This window comes from Oncorhynchus gorbuscha, linkage group LG03 (assembly GCF_021184085.1).
Source record: "Oncorhynchus gorbuscha isolate QuinsamMale2020 ecotype Even-year linkage group LG03, OgorEven_v1.0, whole genome shotgun sequence".
Lineage (NCBI taxonomy): Eukaryota > Metazoa > Chordata > Actinopteri > Salmoniformes > Salmonidae > Oncorhynchus > Oncorhynchus gorbuscha.
The window spans coordinates 34,345,970-34,360,270 of record NC_060175.1 but is presented as its reverse complement, the minus strand read 5'-3'; the positions used below and the strand labels follow the sequence as shown (position 1 = coordinate 34,360,270).

General features: G+C 44.8%; 1 protein-coding gene across 1 annotated transcript in view; it reads right to left on the bottom strand.

Moving 5' to 3' along the window:
• Positions 1 to 519: 519 nt before the first annotated feature.
• Positions 520 to 14,301, bottom strand: part of LOC124031255 (collagen alpha-1(VII) chain-like) — a 131,643-nt gene continuing 117,861 nt past the window's right edge. Inside the window, exons 112-121 of the mRNA XM_046342308.1 lie at positions 7,609 to 7,725; positions 7,449 to 7,526; positions 7,006 to 7,059; positions 6,792 to 6,840; positions 6,530 to 6,538; positions 5,257 to 5,346; positions 4,737 to 4,868; positions 3,940 to 4,002; positions 3,279 to 3,461; positions 520 to 1,246 (exon numbers count right to left, since the gene is read on the bottom strand). Of these exons, the coding sequence (XP_046198264.1) occupies positions 1,218 to 1,246; positions 3,279 to 3,461; positions 3,940 to 4,002; positions 4,737 to 4,868; positions 5,257 to 5,346; positions 6,530 to 6,538; positions 6,792 to 6,840; positions 7,006 to 7,059; positions 7,449 to 7,526; positions 7,609 to 7,725 (804 nt within the window). The 3' untranslated portion in view covers positions 520 to 1,217. The remainder of the gene's footprint in view (positions 1,247 to 3,278; positions 3,462 to 3,939; positions 4,003 to 4,736; positions 4,869 to 5,256; positions 5,347 to 6,529; positions 6,539 to 6,791; positions 6,841 to 7,005; positions 7,060 to 7,448; positions 7,527 to 7,608; positions 7,726 to 14,301) is intronic.

Genomic DNA, 14,301 nt, shown 5'->3' with positions numbered 1-14,301 from the left:
TTTAATGGTGCTCCATGGATGTTCAAAGATTCTGATATTTTTTATAGCCCAACCCTGATCTGTACTTCTCCACAACTGTGTCCCTGACCTGTTTGGAGAGCTCCTTGGTCTTCATAGTACTGCTTGCTTAGTGGTGTTGCAGACTCTGGCCTTGCAGAACAGGTGTATATACACACAGATCATGTGACACTTAGATTACACACAGGTGGACTTTATTTGACTTATTATGTGACTTCTGAAGGTAATTGGTTGCACCAGATCTTATTTATGGGCTTCACCACTTTTCCGTTTCTATTTTTTTATAATTTTTTGAAACAAGTTATTTTTTTCATTTCACTTAAGCAATTTGGACTATTTTGTTTATGTCCATTACATGAAATCCAAATAAAAATCCATTTAAATTACAGGTTGTAATGCAACAAAATAGGAAAAACGCCAAGGTGGTTGAATACTTTTGCACGGCACTGTATACACCTCTAAAATTGTTTTATATATATAACAAAAATGTTGTAGAAATGCTATTATTCATTCTCTGGTTTATTCACATATTTCATAAAACAATGAGTAATGTTTCCGAGCCATCATGAATGAGTGTGCTTTTTGCAATTTGAACATCAAACATGGCGAAAATACAAACAATTTTTTCTTTGAAAACAACAAATGAAATGTGCAATATAAAAATATATTTTAAAATAGCACCTTTTCTCTGTCAGGTTAAAACATGCAGAGTTTAACATGAATCATTAGGACACACAAAACATTATTTCCCAGGTAATACAAATATACCATTATATGTACATTACATTGGCAAAATATGATAACATGTATTGTGAGTGCCTCTTTATACATACAGAACAGCTATTTAGTGGACAGATTTGGAACTCATTACCTGTACATCCACCAAAGACAGATTCTGCATTCTGTGGTATGGTTGCATCAATGTTTGGACAACATTGTCTTCCTGTAATACGGTGCTGCTGTAATCGCTAGTCGTAATTCCGAGGGGGATTTAAAAGTTTGGCTGCAGAGTTAACGTAATATAAATGTACTTGAAATAAATAATAAAATCATCAACCATGAGAAAAGATCCATCAATGGTGTATGTACTGTATACTCAAAACCTTGCCAATGTTTATAGCTTTAAATATGAATGAAACAACCATTTGTTGCCATTTGTTCTTTAGGGTGGAGAGGAGGTAGTCATGACATGCCCTTCATCATCGCCCCTTTTTCAAAGGAACAGCATCTGCAACAAAACAAGAATCCGTTTTGGGGATACATTTTCTTGTGTGTACATGTGTGTATGTGCAGCATGAATGTGTGTGTATTCAGCATGATATACACTACCGTTCCAAAGTTTGGGGTCACTTAGAAATGTCATTTTTTAAAGGAACACATTTTTTGGCCATTAAAACATCAAATTGATCAGAAATACAGTGTAGACATCGTTAATGTTGTAAATTACTATTGTAGCTGGAAATGGCTGATTTTAATGGAATATCTACATAGGCGTACAGAGGCCCATTATCAGCAACTACCACTCCTGTGTTCCAATGGCACGTTGTGTTAGCTAATCCAAATGTCTCATTTTAAAAGGCTAATTGATCATTAGAAAACCCTTTTGCAATTATGTTAGCACAGCTGAAAACTGTTGCTCTGATTAAAGCAATAAAACTGACCATCTTTATGACTGGTTGAGTATCTGGAACATCAGCATTTGTGGGCTTGATTACAGGCTCAAAATATCCAGAAACAAATAACTTTCTTCTGAAACTGGTCAGTCTATTCTTGTTCTGAGAAATGAAGAATATTCCATGCGAGAAATTGCCAAGAAACTGAAGATCTCGTACAACGCTGTGTACAACTCCCTTCACAGAGCAGCACAATCTGGCTCTAAACAGAATAGAAAGAGGAGTGGGAGGCCCCGGTGCACAACTGAGCAAGAAGACAAGTACATTAGACTGTCTAGTTTGAGAAACAGACGCATCACAAGTCCTCAACTGGCAGCTTCATTAAATTGTACCCGCAAACCACCAGTCTCAGCAGCAAACAGACCCAGTTTGCGCTGTGAAACACAGGAGTGATGGTTGCTGATAGGGCCTCTGTACTCCTAGATATTAGATATTCCATAAAAGATCTGCCGTTTCCAGCTACAATAGTCATTTACAACATTAACAATGTCTACACTGTATTTCTGATCAATTTGATGGTATTTTTACTGGACAAAAAATATGCTTTTATTTCAAAAATATGCTTTTATTTCAAAAACAAGGACATTTCTAAGTGTCAATGTTTTAAGCCTCCTATTGTGGGTCTCAGCCAACACCCACACAGAGACACACAGAGAACTTTAATAAACATGATTAAACCTGTAATAACCATGTAATGAGACACAAGGTGTCTCCCCAGGGGAAATCAAGATTAGACTACTGCAATACTATGCTCTCGGGCTACCCGGATAAAGCACTAAGTACATTTCAGCTAGTTAAATACAGCCGCTAGAATCTTGACTAGATCCAAAAAATGTGATCATGTTACACCAGTGCTACCGGCGTCCTGTTAAGGCTAAGGTGGGTGTCAAGGTTTTACTACCAACCTACAAAACCTATCTCGCTGATTTGATCCTGCCGTACATACCTACACGTATGCTACGGTCACTAGACACAGGCCTCCTTATTGTTCCTAGAATTTCTAAGCAAACAGCTGGAGGATTCCTCCTATAGAGTTTCATTTTTATGGAATGATCTGGCGATCCATGTGAAACACACAGACTCGGTCTCAACCTTTAAGTCCTTACTGAAGACTCATCTCTTCAGTAGGTCCTATGATTGAGTGTAGTCTGGCCCAGGGGTGTGAAGGTGAACGGCAAGGCACTGGAGTGACAAACCACCCTTGCAGTCTTTGTCTGGCCAGCTATCCTCTCTCCACTGGGATTCTCTGACGCTGACCCTATGAGTCACCGGCTTGCTCGCACTCTCCCATGCCGTCCCTAAGAGGGGTGTATCACATCTTGACAGGCTTGTTTCGCTATACTTGACTTGAGTGGGTTGAGTCACTGGCATGATCTTCCTGCCTGGTTTTGTGCCCCCTCGGAGCTTGGTTCTTCTCTAAGTTTATTCATTGGTTCCTGCCTTTCTTTTCCTAGCCACCATGCTTCTACATCTGCATTGCTTGCTCTTTGGGGTTTTAGGCTGGGTTTTATAAATATATTTGATTGATTGATATGCATGTGTGCACAGTAAGCTACTATGTGTGCTTGCTTGTGTGTGTGTGTGTACCTGTGTCCTCCGGGAGGCAGCGCTCCTCACAGGTCTCCTGATGGAGGAAGCGGTTGGCGTTGCCCTCACAGCCGCTGTAGATGAAGGGTCTACAGGCCTGCACCTGGCTGTTAAAGTACCAGCGCAGAGTAAACCTCCCACAGCTGCCCTCCTCCAGGGGCAACACACAAAGGTCCACTGGAGCTTGAATACATCACACATACACACAGTGAGGAAAATCACAGTGAGAGAGACAGAGAGCTCCAACAGTAAGCTAGGTGAATGTGATGTTAGTATTAATGTTAATGAACAGTAACTTAACATTCTGTGATGAACATTAAGTGACCATACAATTAACACAGTCTTTAAGGGATAGAAAATCTAAATTATGTCTGGGATTAAAGCTGAAGATGGCTTGTAAGGTCAAATCCATTCAGGTTTTATTAAAAAAAAAATGTTTCAGTATAATTCTTCGTATATCATCTATAGTAACTTTTTTCAATTTGCCACACAAAAACAATTCAGTGCCCAAATTCAGATATGCTTGGGTGTTTTGATTAGTTAACAACAGCAATCCAAGAAAATAAAACCATCATGCTAGAGAGGCCAGAGGCATGCAGAGATGGAGGCGGAGTTAACCGTTAACACCCCAGCAGTGGAGGAGAAAGTGGGAGGGGTTTACCTTCCCCTTTGACCTCTCTCCTGGACCTTTTTGCTTTCAGAGGGTCAACAGTGACTGTCTCACCTGTCGACATGCAATCATTCAACAAACATCAACATCTATCAACAGACAGCCTGTAATAAGCAAACTAACACGAAACAGACACACTGAATCGACAACACAATAAAACGCACAAATACAGTCCTAACTTGATAAACATGCACATAATTTAACGTTTCACGTAAATCCCATATTGTTGGAAATTAGAGATTTGCAAGACTGCTATATACACCCATATATCTTAAGTTAAGAACAGACCACTGTAAAACAACACATACAAAAACACTATGAACACAATAAAGACACACAGAAAGCTGTTGATGTTGATGGCAGTGTGTGAAGGGGATCCAGGGTTGGTTTGTGTGTTAGCCTGGGTTCAGTGTGTGGGGATGGATTAAGGGTTGGTTTGTGTGTTAGCCTAGGTTCAGTGTGTGAGGATGGATTAAGGGTTAAATGGATACGTCAGGATTTTGGTAATGAAAACTTTTATCTACTTCCTCAGAGTCAGATGAACTCGTGGATGCCATTTTTAAGTTTCTAACTAGTGTTAAACTAGCACAATGACTGGAAGTCTATGGGAGCCGTTCCTGTAGACTTTCATTCAGTGGGCTAATGCTGATTTGCGTTGGCTCGAAAACTACCTCTAACCTCCTACATACTGGATGCAGAGACATAGAAATGGTATCCACTAATTTATCTGACTCTGGGGAAGTGTATTGCTATCCCTTTAAGGGTGTGCGTTGGTGTGTGAGTAGTACCGTCGTTATGATTCGCAGCAGGGGTTAGGTGGATGCTCTGCTCCATAGCCATGGAATCATCGTAACTCTCTATAGAGTAGATATCTTCGTAGTTAGGGTCATTGGTGTTCACCACCACACGCAGCTCACGCCCTGCAACACAGCACAGGGCAGGGGGCACCACAGCGGTCACAACCCTAACCCCGACCACCCCACGGCCAGAGGGGAGACACCCCCCAACTCCTACAGCACAACACTGGACTTTCACCAAGGGCTCAGTCCACCCGTGAATGGGCCTTTATTCAGCTGGAATACCCCACTTACAAACCCTCTAACTTTAAAAAGCAGACAAAACAGAGTTAGAGAGAGTAAAACTGATGGACAGACAGAGATATCCTTTATAATGTTCAGAGAATACTGATGAGAAAACAGGGCCCATTGTTTAGAACCAGACACAGCATCACTCTGGGCTGTTTGTTAAGACATACTGATGGACAGACAGACAGGTAGTGATGAAGGACAGTTGGACAGACACACTCACCATCCTTACCATCCTTGCCCTGCCGGGCCAGCTGTTGCTCTGGAACAGGACGCGCCCTGGGGCGGGACATGGTTTCTGTCACAACAACACCTGAGAGCAGACCAAGATGTGGGGGACAGGGGAAGGAAGAGGGGCCAGGAACATAAAAACAACCAGGATGGGGGACAGGGGGGAAGGAAGAGGGGCCAGGAACATAAAAACAACCAGGATGGGGGACAGGGGGAAGGAAGAGGGGCCAGGAACATAAAAACAACCAGGATGGGGGACAGGGGGAAGGAAGAGGGGCCAGGAACATAAAAACAACCAGGATGGGGGACAGGGGGAAGGAAGAGGGGCCAGGAACATAAAAACAACCAGGATGGGGGACAGGGGGAAGGAAGAGGGGCCAGGAACATAAAAACAACCAGGATGGGGGACAGGGGGAAGGAAGAGGGGCCAGGCACATAAAAACAACCAGGATGGGGGACAGGGGGAAGGAAGAGGGGCCAGGAACATAAAAACAACCAGGATGGGGGACAGGGGGAAGGAAGAGGGGCCAGGAACATAAAAACAACCAGGATGGGGGACAGGGGGAAGGAAGAGGGGCCAGGCACATAAAAACAACCAGGATGGGGGACAGGGGGAAGGAAGAGGGGCCAGGAACATAAAAACAACCAGGATGGGGGACAGGGGGAAGGAAGAGGGGCCAGGAACATAAAAACAACCAGGATGGGGGACAGGGGGAAGGAAGAGGGGCCAGGAACATAAAAACAACCAGGATGGGGGACAGGGGGGAAGGAAGAGGGGCCAGGAACATAAAAACAACCAGGATGGGGGACAGGGGGGAAGGAAGAGGGGCCAGGAACATAAAAACAACAACAGGACATCCACACTGGTCAGTAACACACATAGACATCGCCACCAGACACCACCGAAACCCAACATATACACCCATGAGAACATACAGTAGAAACAGTGGTTGAAGTGGACTGAAATAGATACCAGTACTCATTTTGGGTGCCGGTAGTATTTATATTTAGTTGCCAGTACTCATCATATTTTAGAGCCAATATTCTAAGCAGGTCAGCACTGGCCCTCTTTAAGCACTGAGTAGAACAGATAACCACCTACATGGACCACCACATAACAGAACCAAAACTACATAGTACAGACACATGTCAGAACCAAAAACACAGTGACTACATAAACTAATAATAAAGCTAAAAAGTTAATGCCAAAGCTAGCTACTGCCCTCATACCATCGGGTCCACGTGTCAGACTGATACCCACTCACCTCCACAAGCTGAAAGACAAAGAGAAAAGGGAGGAGAGGAAAAGAGAATGTTACTTTCTCTTTCATTACAGGGAAAGTCAATAGCAGTGAGAAGTTCTACATGGACAGAGGGTCTGAATCAGACTCTGTGGAGCATTACGTTCAATACAGATGTGTTAGCACCATTACTTGTTTCACTTGATGATGAGGAAGTGAAGTTTAACTGAGGACACCAGCATGTTGGATTGGGACATTGGGGTTTTGGCAGGTGACTAAGACTTACCACAGTGTTGGCTCATTTCTGTGCGGACGTATGTCCGAATCTCATCCTCCTTCACAGAGAGCCAGAGGGGAAGAGGAGGAGTGTAAGAGACAGGCAGAGAGACGTGACAGCATTATAATAAGTGTGTGTGTGTGGTTGCATGTGTGTGTATGTGTAGGCAGGTTGGTGGTAGAGTCAGCAGATTTGGGCCCTGAGGCCCAGGTGAAGCACTGACCGTCAAGCCTGGTTCTCCTCTGTCTCCCTTGGCTCCATCTGGACCCAACTCCCCCTGCAGCAGAGACAGGTATTAGAACACACAGCTGACAAATAAACTGTTCTCAGAGTAGTTGAACAAACTAATAGCTCTATGATCCCAAGGTCAGATGTACTAAGTACATATCCACCACGAAGAATCAGAAATATAAACTGGAAAGGAACAACACCTGTGTTTTCAGTAATTAAATGTATTATGTCTGTTCAAAACCCTTTTATTTGACCCTTTTCTACATTTTCTGTTTAAGTCTCCAAACTTTCCATACAGTGCATACGGTTTAGAAAAAGGTCCCCAGCTTCACTGCTGTGTCTGTGCTGTGGCCAGTATGAGGGAGTTATTGGGGGACAGTTGCAGTTAGATACTTTATGAGCAGACATACTGCACAGTAGAGAGGAGACACTCACCTCCTTGCCCCTGTCTCCTGGTTTACCTGGGATACCGCGTGGACCTATCATGGCAGGACCAAGAGGCCCCCGCTCCCCCTGACAATGACAACAACCATGTTGAACCATGTTTAATTTACCCCACAACTAGATGGCATAAACAACCAAAGCAAGTGAATACCTTCTGTCCTTGGAGGCCTTCGGGGCCCTTAGCTCCAGTTGGTCCCTGAGACCCTGTCAGTCCAGAGGACCCGTCTACTCCTCTGGGGCCTGGGGGGCCGGGGATACCTGAGGGGCCCTGTAGAGAGGAAGAGGGAGATACCACAGACAGATACCATTTACAAAAAACCTCTTCCTCTTCTTCCCTGCCTATTAAAGTTGTGTCAGGCACTGGCATCATTGAGAAAAATTAGATAAGTGATGATTTTAATCAGCATTTTATCTCGGCAGGCTTTTTATTTTAAATAAATGGTAGATGAATTGATCCTGGTCTGTCATTCGACTGCTCTTCCCTCTCCCAGCCTCCAGTTGGCTCGATGGAAGATCAGTCGACTTCTAGTGAATATCTTTTTCATTTCAACAACTTTCTACTTGTGATGTGCTAGACACCTCGATTAAGATGAATGTAAAAATCAACTGGGGCTGATTTACATGATCCTTTCTTGCTGCAGCTTTCTGCTACCAATATGTTTTATCAGACGATTATCTTGGGTGCTATCCCCAGGGTTTGGAAGGTGGCCTATGTGCTCCCTCTCCACAAAGGTGATGACCCCTCCAACCTAAATAATTATCGCAATCTCGAAATTGTCTTGCCTAGATTAAAAATAAATAGAACCAATAATAAACAGTCATCTTAGAACCTTCCTAGCTACAAGTGTTCACTGGTCTGGTTTCAGGCCAGGTTATAGCACCATCTCTGCTGCAACCTTGGTGTTAAATGATGTTGTAAAGTGTATGGATCGGAGGAAGCACTGTGCTGCTCTCTTTATTGAATTATTGACAGCTTTCGATAGTGTGGACCACTCTTTATTGATTCAAAGATGGTCTGAAATCGATATGGATCAGGAGTCATGTAATTGGTTCAGGACACTCCAGCGCAGCCGGAGTCTCCAGTCTGCCCAGCGCCGCCTGAGCTGGCCGTCTGCCAAGCTGCCCCTCAGTCCCGAGCTGGCCCTCAGTCCAGTGGGGCCATTTAGCAGGGTCGCCGTGTTTAGGAGGCTACGGAGGCGGACAATGAGGCGGAGAAAGACTGTGGTGATGTGGGGTACACGTCCCGCGCCAGAGCCGCCACCCAGACCCTCCCCTATAGGTTAAGGTTTTGCGGCCGGAGTCCGCACCTTTGGGGGGGGGATACTGTCACGTTCTGACCTTTATTTCTGTTTTGTCATTATTTAGTATGGTCAGGGCGTGAGTTGGGGTGGGAAGTCTGTTTGTTTTTCTATGATTTTGGGATTTCTATGTTTCGGCCTAGTATGGTTCTCAATCAGAGGCAGGTGTCATCAGTTGTCTCTGATTGAGAATCATACTTAGGTAGCTTGGGTTTCACTGTTTGTTTGTGGGTGATTATCCATGTTAGTTGCTTGTGTCAGTTCAGTTCTTATGACAGCTTCACGGACGTTATTTGTTTATTGTTTTTGGTCATCTATTAAATGATGCATTCACACCACGCTGCGCTTTGGTCCGCTTCTTACGACGATCGTGACACTAGCACCAGGGTCAGCACACTCTCAAATGTTGTTGTAAGCCTGTAAGCCTGCCACACACACTATACGATACATTTATTAAACATAAGAATGAGTGTGAGTTTGTGTCACAACCCGGCTTGTGGGAAGTGACAAAGAGCTCTTATAGGACCAGGGCACAAATAATAATCAATCATTTTGCTCTTTATTTAGTCATCTTACATATAAATCCTTATTTGTTCATCAAAAATTGTGAATAATTCACCACAGGTTAATGAGAAGGGGGTGCTTAAAAGGATGCACATTCCTCTGCAATGTTGGGTTGTATTGGAGAGAGTCTGTCTTACATCATTTCACACACAGTCGGTGCCTGTATTTAGTTTTCATGCTAGTGAGGGCCGAGAATCCATTCTCACATAGGTACGTGATTGCAAAAGAGCATCAGTGTCTTAACAGCGCGATTTTCAAAGGCAAACTCTGAGCGCAGCCCTATCCAGAAATCTAGCAGTGGCTTCTGATTAAATTCCATTTTCACAGAACCACTTGTTGCAATTTCAATGAGGCTCTCTTGTTCAGATATTGGTAAGTGGACTGGAGGCAGGGAATGAACGGGATAACGAATCCAGTTGTTTGTGTCATCCAATTTGCTAAAGTACCTGCGTAATTGCGCACCCAGCTCACCGAGGATGCTTCGCTTTATCACATTTGATTTGGTCTGTAAGCTTGAGTTCATTAGCACACAAAAAATCATACAACGATGGAAAGACCTGAGTGTGGTCCTTGTTAATACAGACAGAAAAGAGCTCCAAATTCTTAATCATAGCCTCAATTTTGTCCCACACATTGAATATAGTTGCGGAGAGTCCCTGTAATCCTAGATTCAGACCATTCAGGCGAGAAAAAACATCACTCAGATAAGCCAGTCGTGTGAGAAACTCGTCATCATGCAAGCGGTCAGACAAGTGAATATTATGGTCAGTAAAGAAAACTTTAAGCTCGTCTCTCAATTAATTGTTTTTTTGTCAATACTTTGCCCCTTGATAACCAGCGCACTTCTGTATGTTGTAAAAGCATTACATGGTCGCTGCCCATATCATTGCATAATGCAGAAAATACACGTTCAGGGGCCTTGCTTTAACAAAGTTAACCATTTTCACTGCAGTGTCCAAAACGTTTTCAAGCTGTCAGGCATTCCCTTGGCAGCAAGAGCCTCTCGGTGGACGCTGCAGTGTACCCACATGGCGTTGGGAGCAACTGCTTGCACGAGCGTTACCATTCCGCTATGTCTCCCTGTCATGGCTTTTTCGCCATCAGTACAGATACGAACACATCTTGACCACAAGTCCATTTACAGTTACATTTACATTTAAGTCTTTTAGCAGACGCTCTTATCCAGAGCGACATACAAATTGGTGCATTCACCTTATGACATCCAGTGGAACAGCCACTTTACAATAGTGCATCTAAATCTTTTAAGGGGGGGGGTGAGAAGGATTACTTTATCCTATCCTAGGTATTCCTTAAAGAGGTGGGGTTTCAGGTGTCTCCGGAAGGTGGTGATTGACTCCGCTGTCCTGGCGTCGTGAGGGAGTTTGTTCCACCATTGGGGGGCCAGAGTAGCGAACAGTTTTGACTGGGCTGAGCGGGAACTGTACTTCCTCAGTGGTAGGGAGGCGAGCAGGCCAGAGATGGATGAACGCAGTGCCCTTGTTTGGGTGTAGGGCCTGATCAGAGCCTGGAGGTACTGAGGTGCCGTTCCCCTCACAGCTCCGTAGGCAAGCACCATGGTCTTGTAGCGGATGCGAGCTTCAACTGGAAGCCAGTGGAGAGAGCGGAGGAGCGGGGTGACGTGAGAGAACTTGGGAAGGTTGAACACCAGACGGGCTGCGGCGTTCTGGATGAGTTGTAGGGGTTTAATGGCACAGGCAGGGAGCCCAGCCAACAGTGAGTTGCAGTAATCCAGACGGGATATGACAAGTGCCTGGATTAGGACCTGCGCCGCTTCCTGTTTGAGGCAGGGTCGTACTCTGCGGATGTTGTAGAGCATGAACCTACAGGAACGGGCCACCGCCTTGATGTTAGTTGAGAACGACAGGGTGTTGTCCAGGATCACGCCAAGGTTCTTAGCGCTCTGGGAGGAGGACACAATGGAGTTGTCAACCGTGATGGTGAGATCATGGAACGGGCAGTCCTTCCCCGGGAGGAAGAGCAGCTCCGTCTTGCCGAGGTTCAGCTTGAGGTGGTGATCCGTCATCCACACTGATATGTCTGCCAGACATGCAGAGATGCGATTCGCCACCTGGTCATCAGAAGGGGGAAAGGAGAAGATTAATTGTGTGTCGTCTGCATAGCAATGATAGGAGAGACCATGTGAGGTTATGACAGAGCAAAGTGACTTGGTGAATAGCGAGAATAGGAGAGGGCCTAGAACAGAGCCCTGGGGGACACCAGTGGTGAGAGCGCGTGGTGAGGAGACAGATTCTCGCCACACCACCTGGTAGGAGCGACCTGTCAGGTAGGACGCAATCCAAGCGTGGGCCGCGCCGGAGATGCCCAACTCAGAGAGGGTGGAGAGGAGGATCTGATGGTTCACAGTATCGAAGGCAGCCGATAGGTCTAGAAGGATAGCTTTAGCAGTGCGGAGCGCCTCCGTGATACAGAGAAGAGCAGTCTCAGTTGAATGACTAGTCTTGAAACCTAACTGATTTGGATCAAGAAGGTCATTCTGAGAGAGATAGCGGGAGAGCTGGCCAAGGACGGCACGTTCAAGAGTTTTGGAGAGAAAAGAAAGAAGGGATACTGGTCTGTAGTTGTTGACATCGGAGGGATCGAGTGTAGGTTTTTTCAGAAGGGGTGCAACTCTCGCTCATTTGATGTGACAAAGCTGTCCAGTACTTAACAAATATCCTCTCATGTTGTCCAGGTTTCCAGTGGTTTATAGAAGAGGATGCCTTCCTTAATTGACACCCATAAACGTAACGGACATATACTAGGAGCTGTGCCAGGATCGCCATGTCTGTTGACTCATCCAGCTGAAACGCATATAATTCACTGGCTTGTATGCGAAGCAGTAATTGTTTCAATCTCCTGCCATGTCAATGATGCGTAGTGCAACAGTATTGTTTGATTAAGGCATTGTTGGTATAGTTGTTCTGGGCTTTTCTCCCAGCATTGTCCCTGCCATATAAGCGGCAGCAGGAAGAATTAAGTCCTCCACAATAGTATGGGGTTAGCCTGTCCTAGCCACTCGGTAGCTCACCATATAAGATGCTTCTAGCCCCTTCTTATTAATGGTATCTGTTGCTTTAATACATGTCTTACTACTCAAAAGTCATCTTTATTCTCACTCAAAAATCTCCCATGGCTTATTTTTCAAATTGTCATGTTTCGTTTCTAAATGTCTGCTCAAGAGTGAAGGTTAATGTGATTAGATGTTAATTATTTGACTAGGCTAACTTTATTTGACATTTTGTTATTATTACGCTGAACACTAGATGGTTTAATTTTATTTTGGGCAGTGAAACGAGGCTACTTAGGCGAGAGAAAAACCTCACCCAAATGTATAGCCCAGTTGGGAAATATAAATGTACTTTTTGAAAATGTGAATCACATTTTTATTTGGTGTACCCCCGACAGCATTGCCGTACCCCAGTTTGGGAATACCTGTAATAACCAATTGGGTAATTGTATGGTCCTGGGAGAGGCAAAGTGCTAATGTACAATGCACTTGGAAAGTATTCAGACCCCTTGACTGTTTCCACATTTGATTACATTAAAACCAAATTGAATCTGTCTAACAAGGTGCTCAAACAAAATGGGTTAAATTGTTTTGAATACTTTTAGAATGCACTGTATCTGTTTGAGCTCCTGTTAGATTCAATTTGGTTTCTCAATGGGAGGCTCCAACTATGGGTTACTGCATACTTGGAAATGGGCATTGCAAAATAAGTTAGTGAATCAACAGTGATGAGTGCAACATCAGTGGGTAGCTCAACAGTGATGGGTGTAACATCAGCGCGTGGATCAACAGCGATTGGTGCAACATCAACGCGTGGATCAACAGCGATTGGTGCAACATCAGTGGGTAGCTCAACAGTGATGGGTGTAACATCAGCGCGTGGATCAACAGCGATTGGTGCAACATCAGCGCGTGGATCAACAGCGATTGGTGCAACATCAGTGGGTAGCTCAACAGTGATGGGTGTAACATCAGCGCGTGGATCAACAGCGATTGGTGTAACATCAGTGAGTAGCTCAACAGCGATGGGTGTAACATCAGTGGGTAGCTCAACAGTGATGGGTGTAACATCAGCGCGTGGATCAACAGCGATTGGTGTAACATCAGTAGGTAGCTCAACAGTGATGGGTGTAACATCAGTGGGTAGCTCAACAGTGATGGGTGTAACATCAGTGGGTAGCTCAACAGCGATGGGTGTAACATCAGTGGGTAGCTCAACAGCGATGGGTGTAACATCAGCTGGTGGATCAACAGCAATGGGCTTAACATCAGCTGGTGGATCAACAGCAATGGTTGTAACATCAGCTGGGGGATCAACAGCAATGGGCTTAACATCAGCTGGTGCATCAACAGCAATGGGTGTAACATCAGCTGGTGGATCAACAGCAATGGGCTTAACATCAGCTGGTGGATAAACAGCAATGGGTGTAACATCAGCTGGTGGATAAACAGCAATGGGTGTAACATCAGGTGGTAGATCAACAGCAATGGGTGTAGCATCAGCTGGTAGATAAACAGCAATGGGTGTAACATCAGCTGGTAGATCAACAGCAATGGGTGGAGCATCAGCTGGTAGATCAACAGCAATGGGTGTAGCATCAGCTGGTAGATCAACAGCAATGGATGTAACATCAGCTAGTGGATCAACAGCGATGGGCTTAACATCAGCTGGTGGATCAACAGCAATGGGCTTAACATCAGCTGGTGGATCAACAGCGATGGGCTTAACATCAGCTGGTGGATCAACAGCGATGGGAGTAACATCAGCTGGTAGATTAACAACAATGGGTTTAACATCAGCGGGTAGATTAACAACAATGGGGGTAACATCAGCTGGTAGATTAACAACAATGGGTGTAACATCAGCTGGTAGATCAACAGTGATGGGGGTAACATCAGATGGGGGATCAACAGCGATGGGCTTAACATCAGCTGGTGGATCAACAGCGATGGG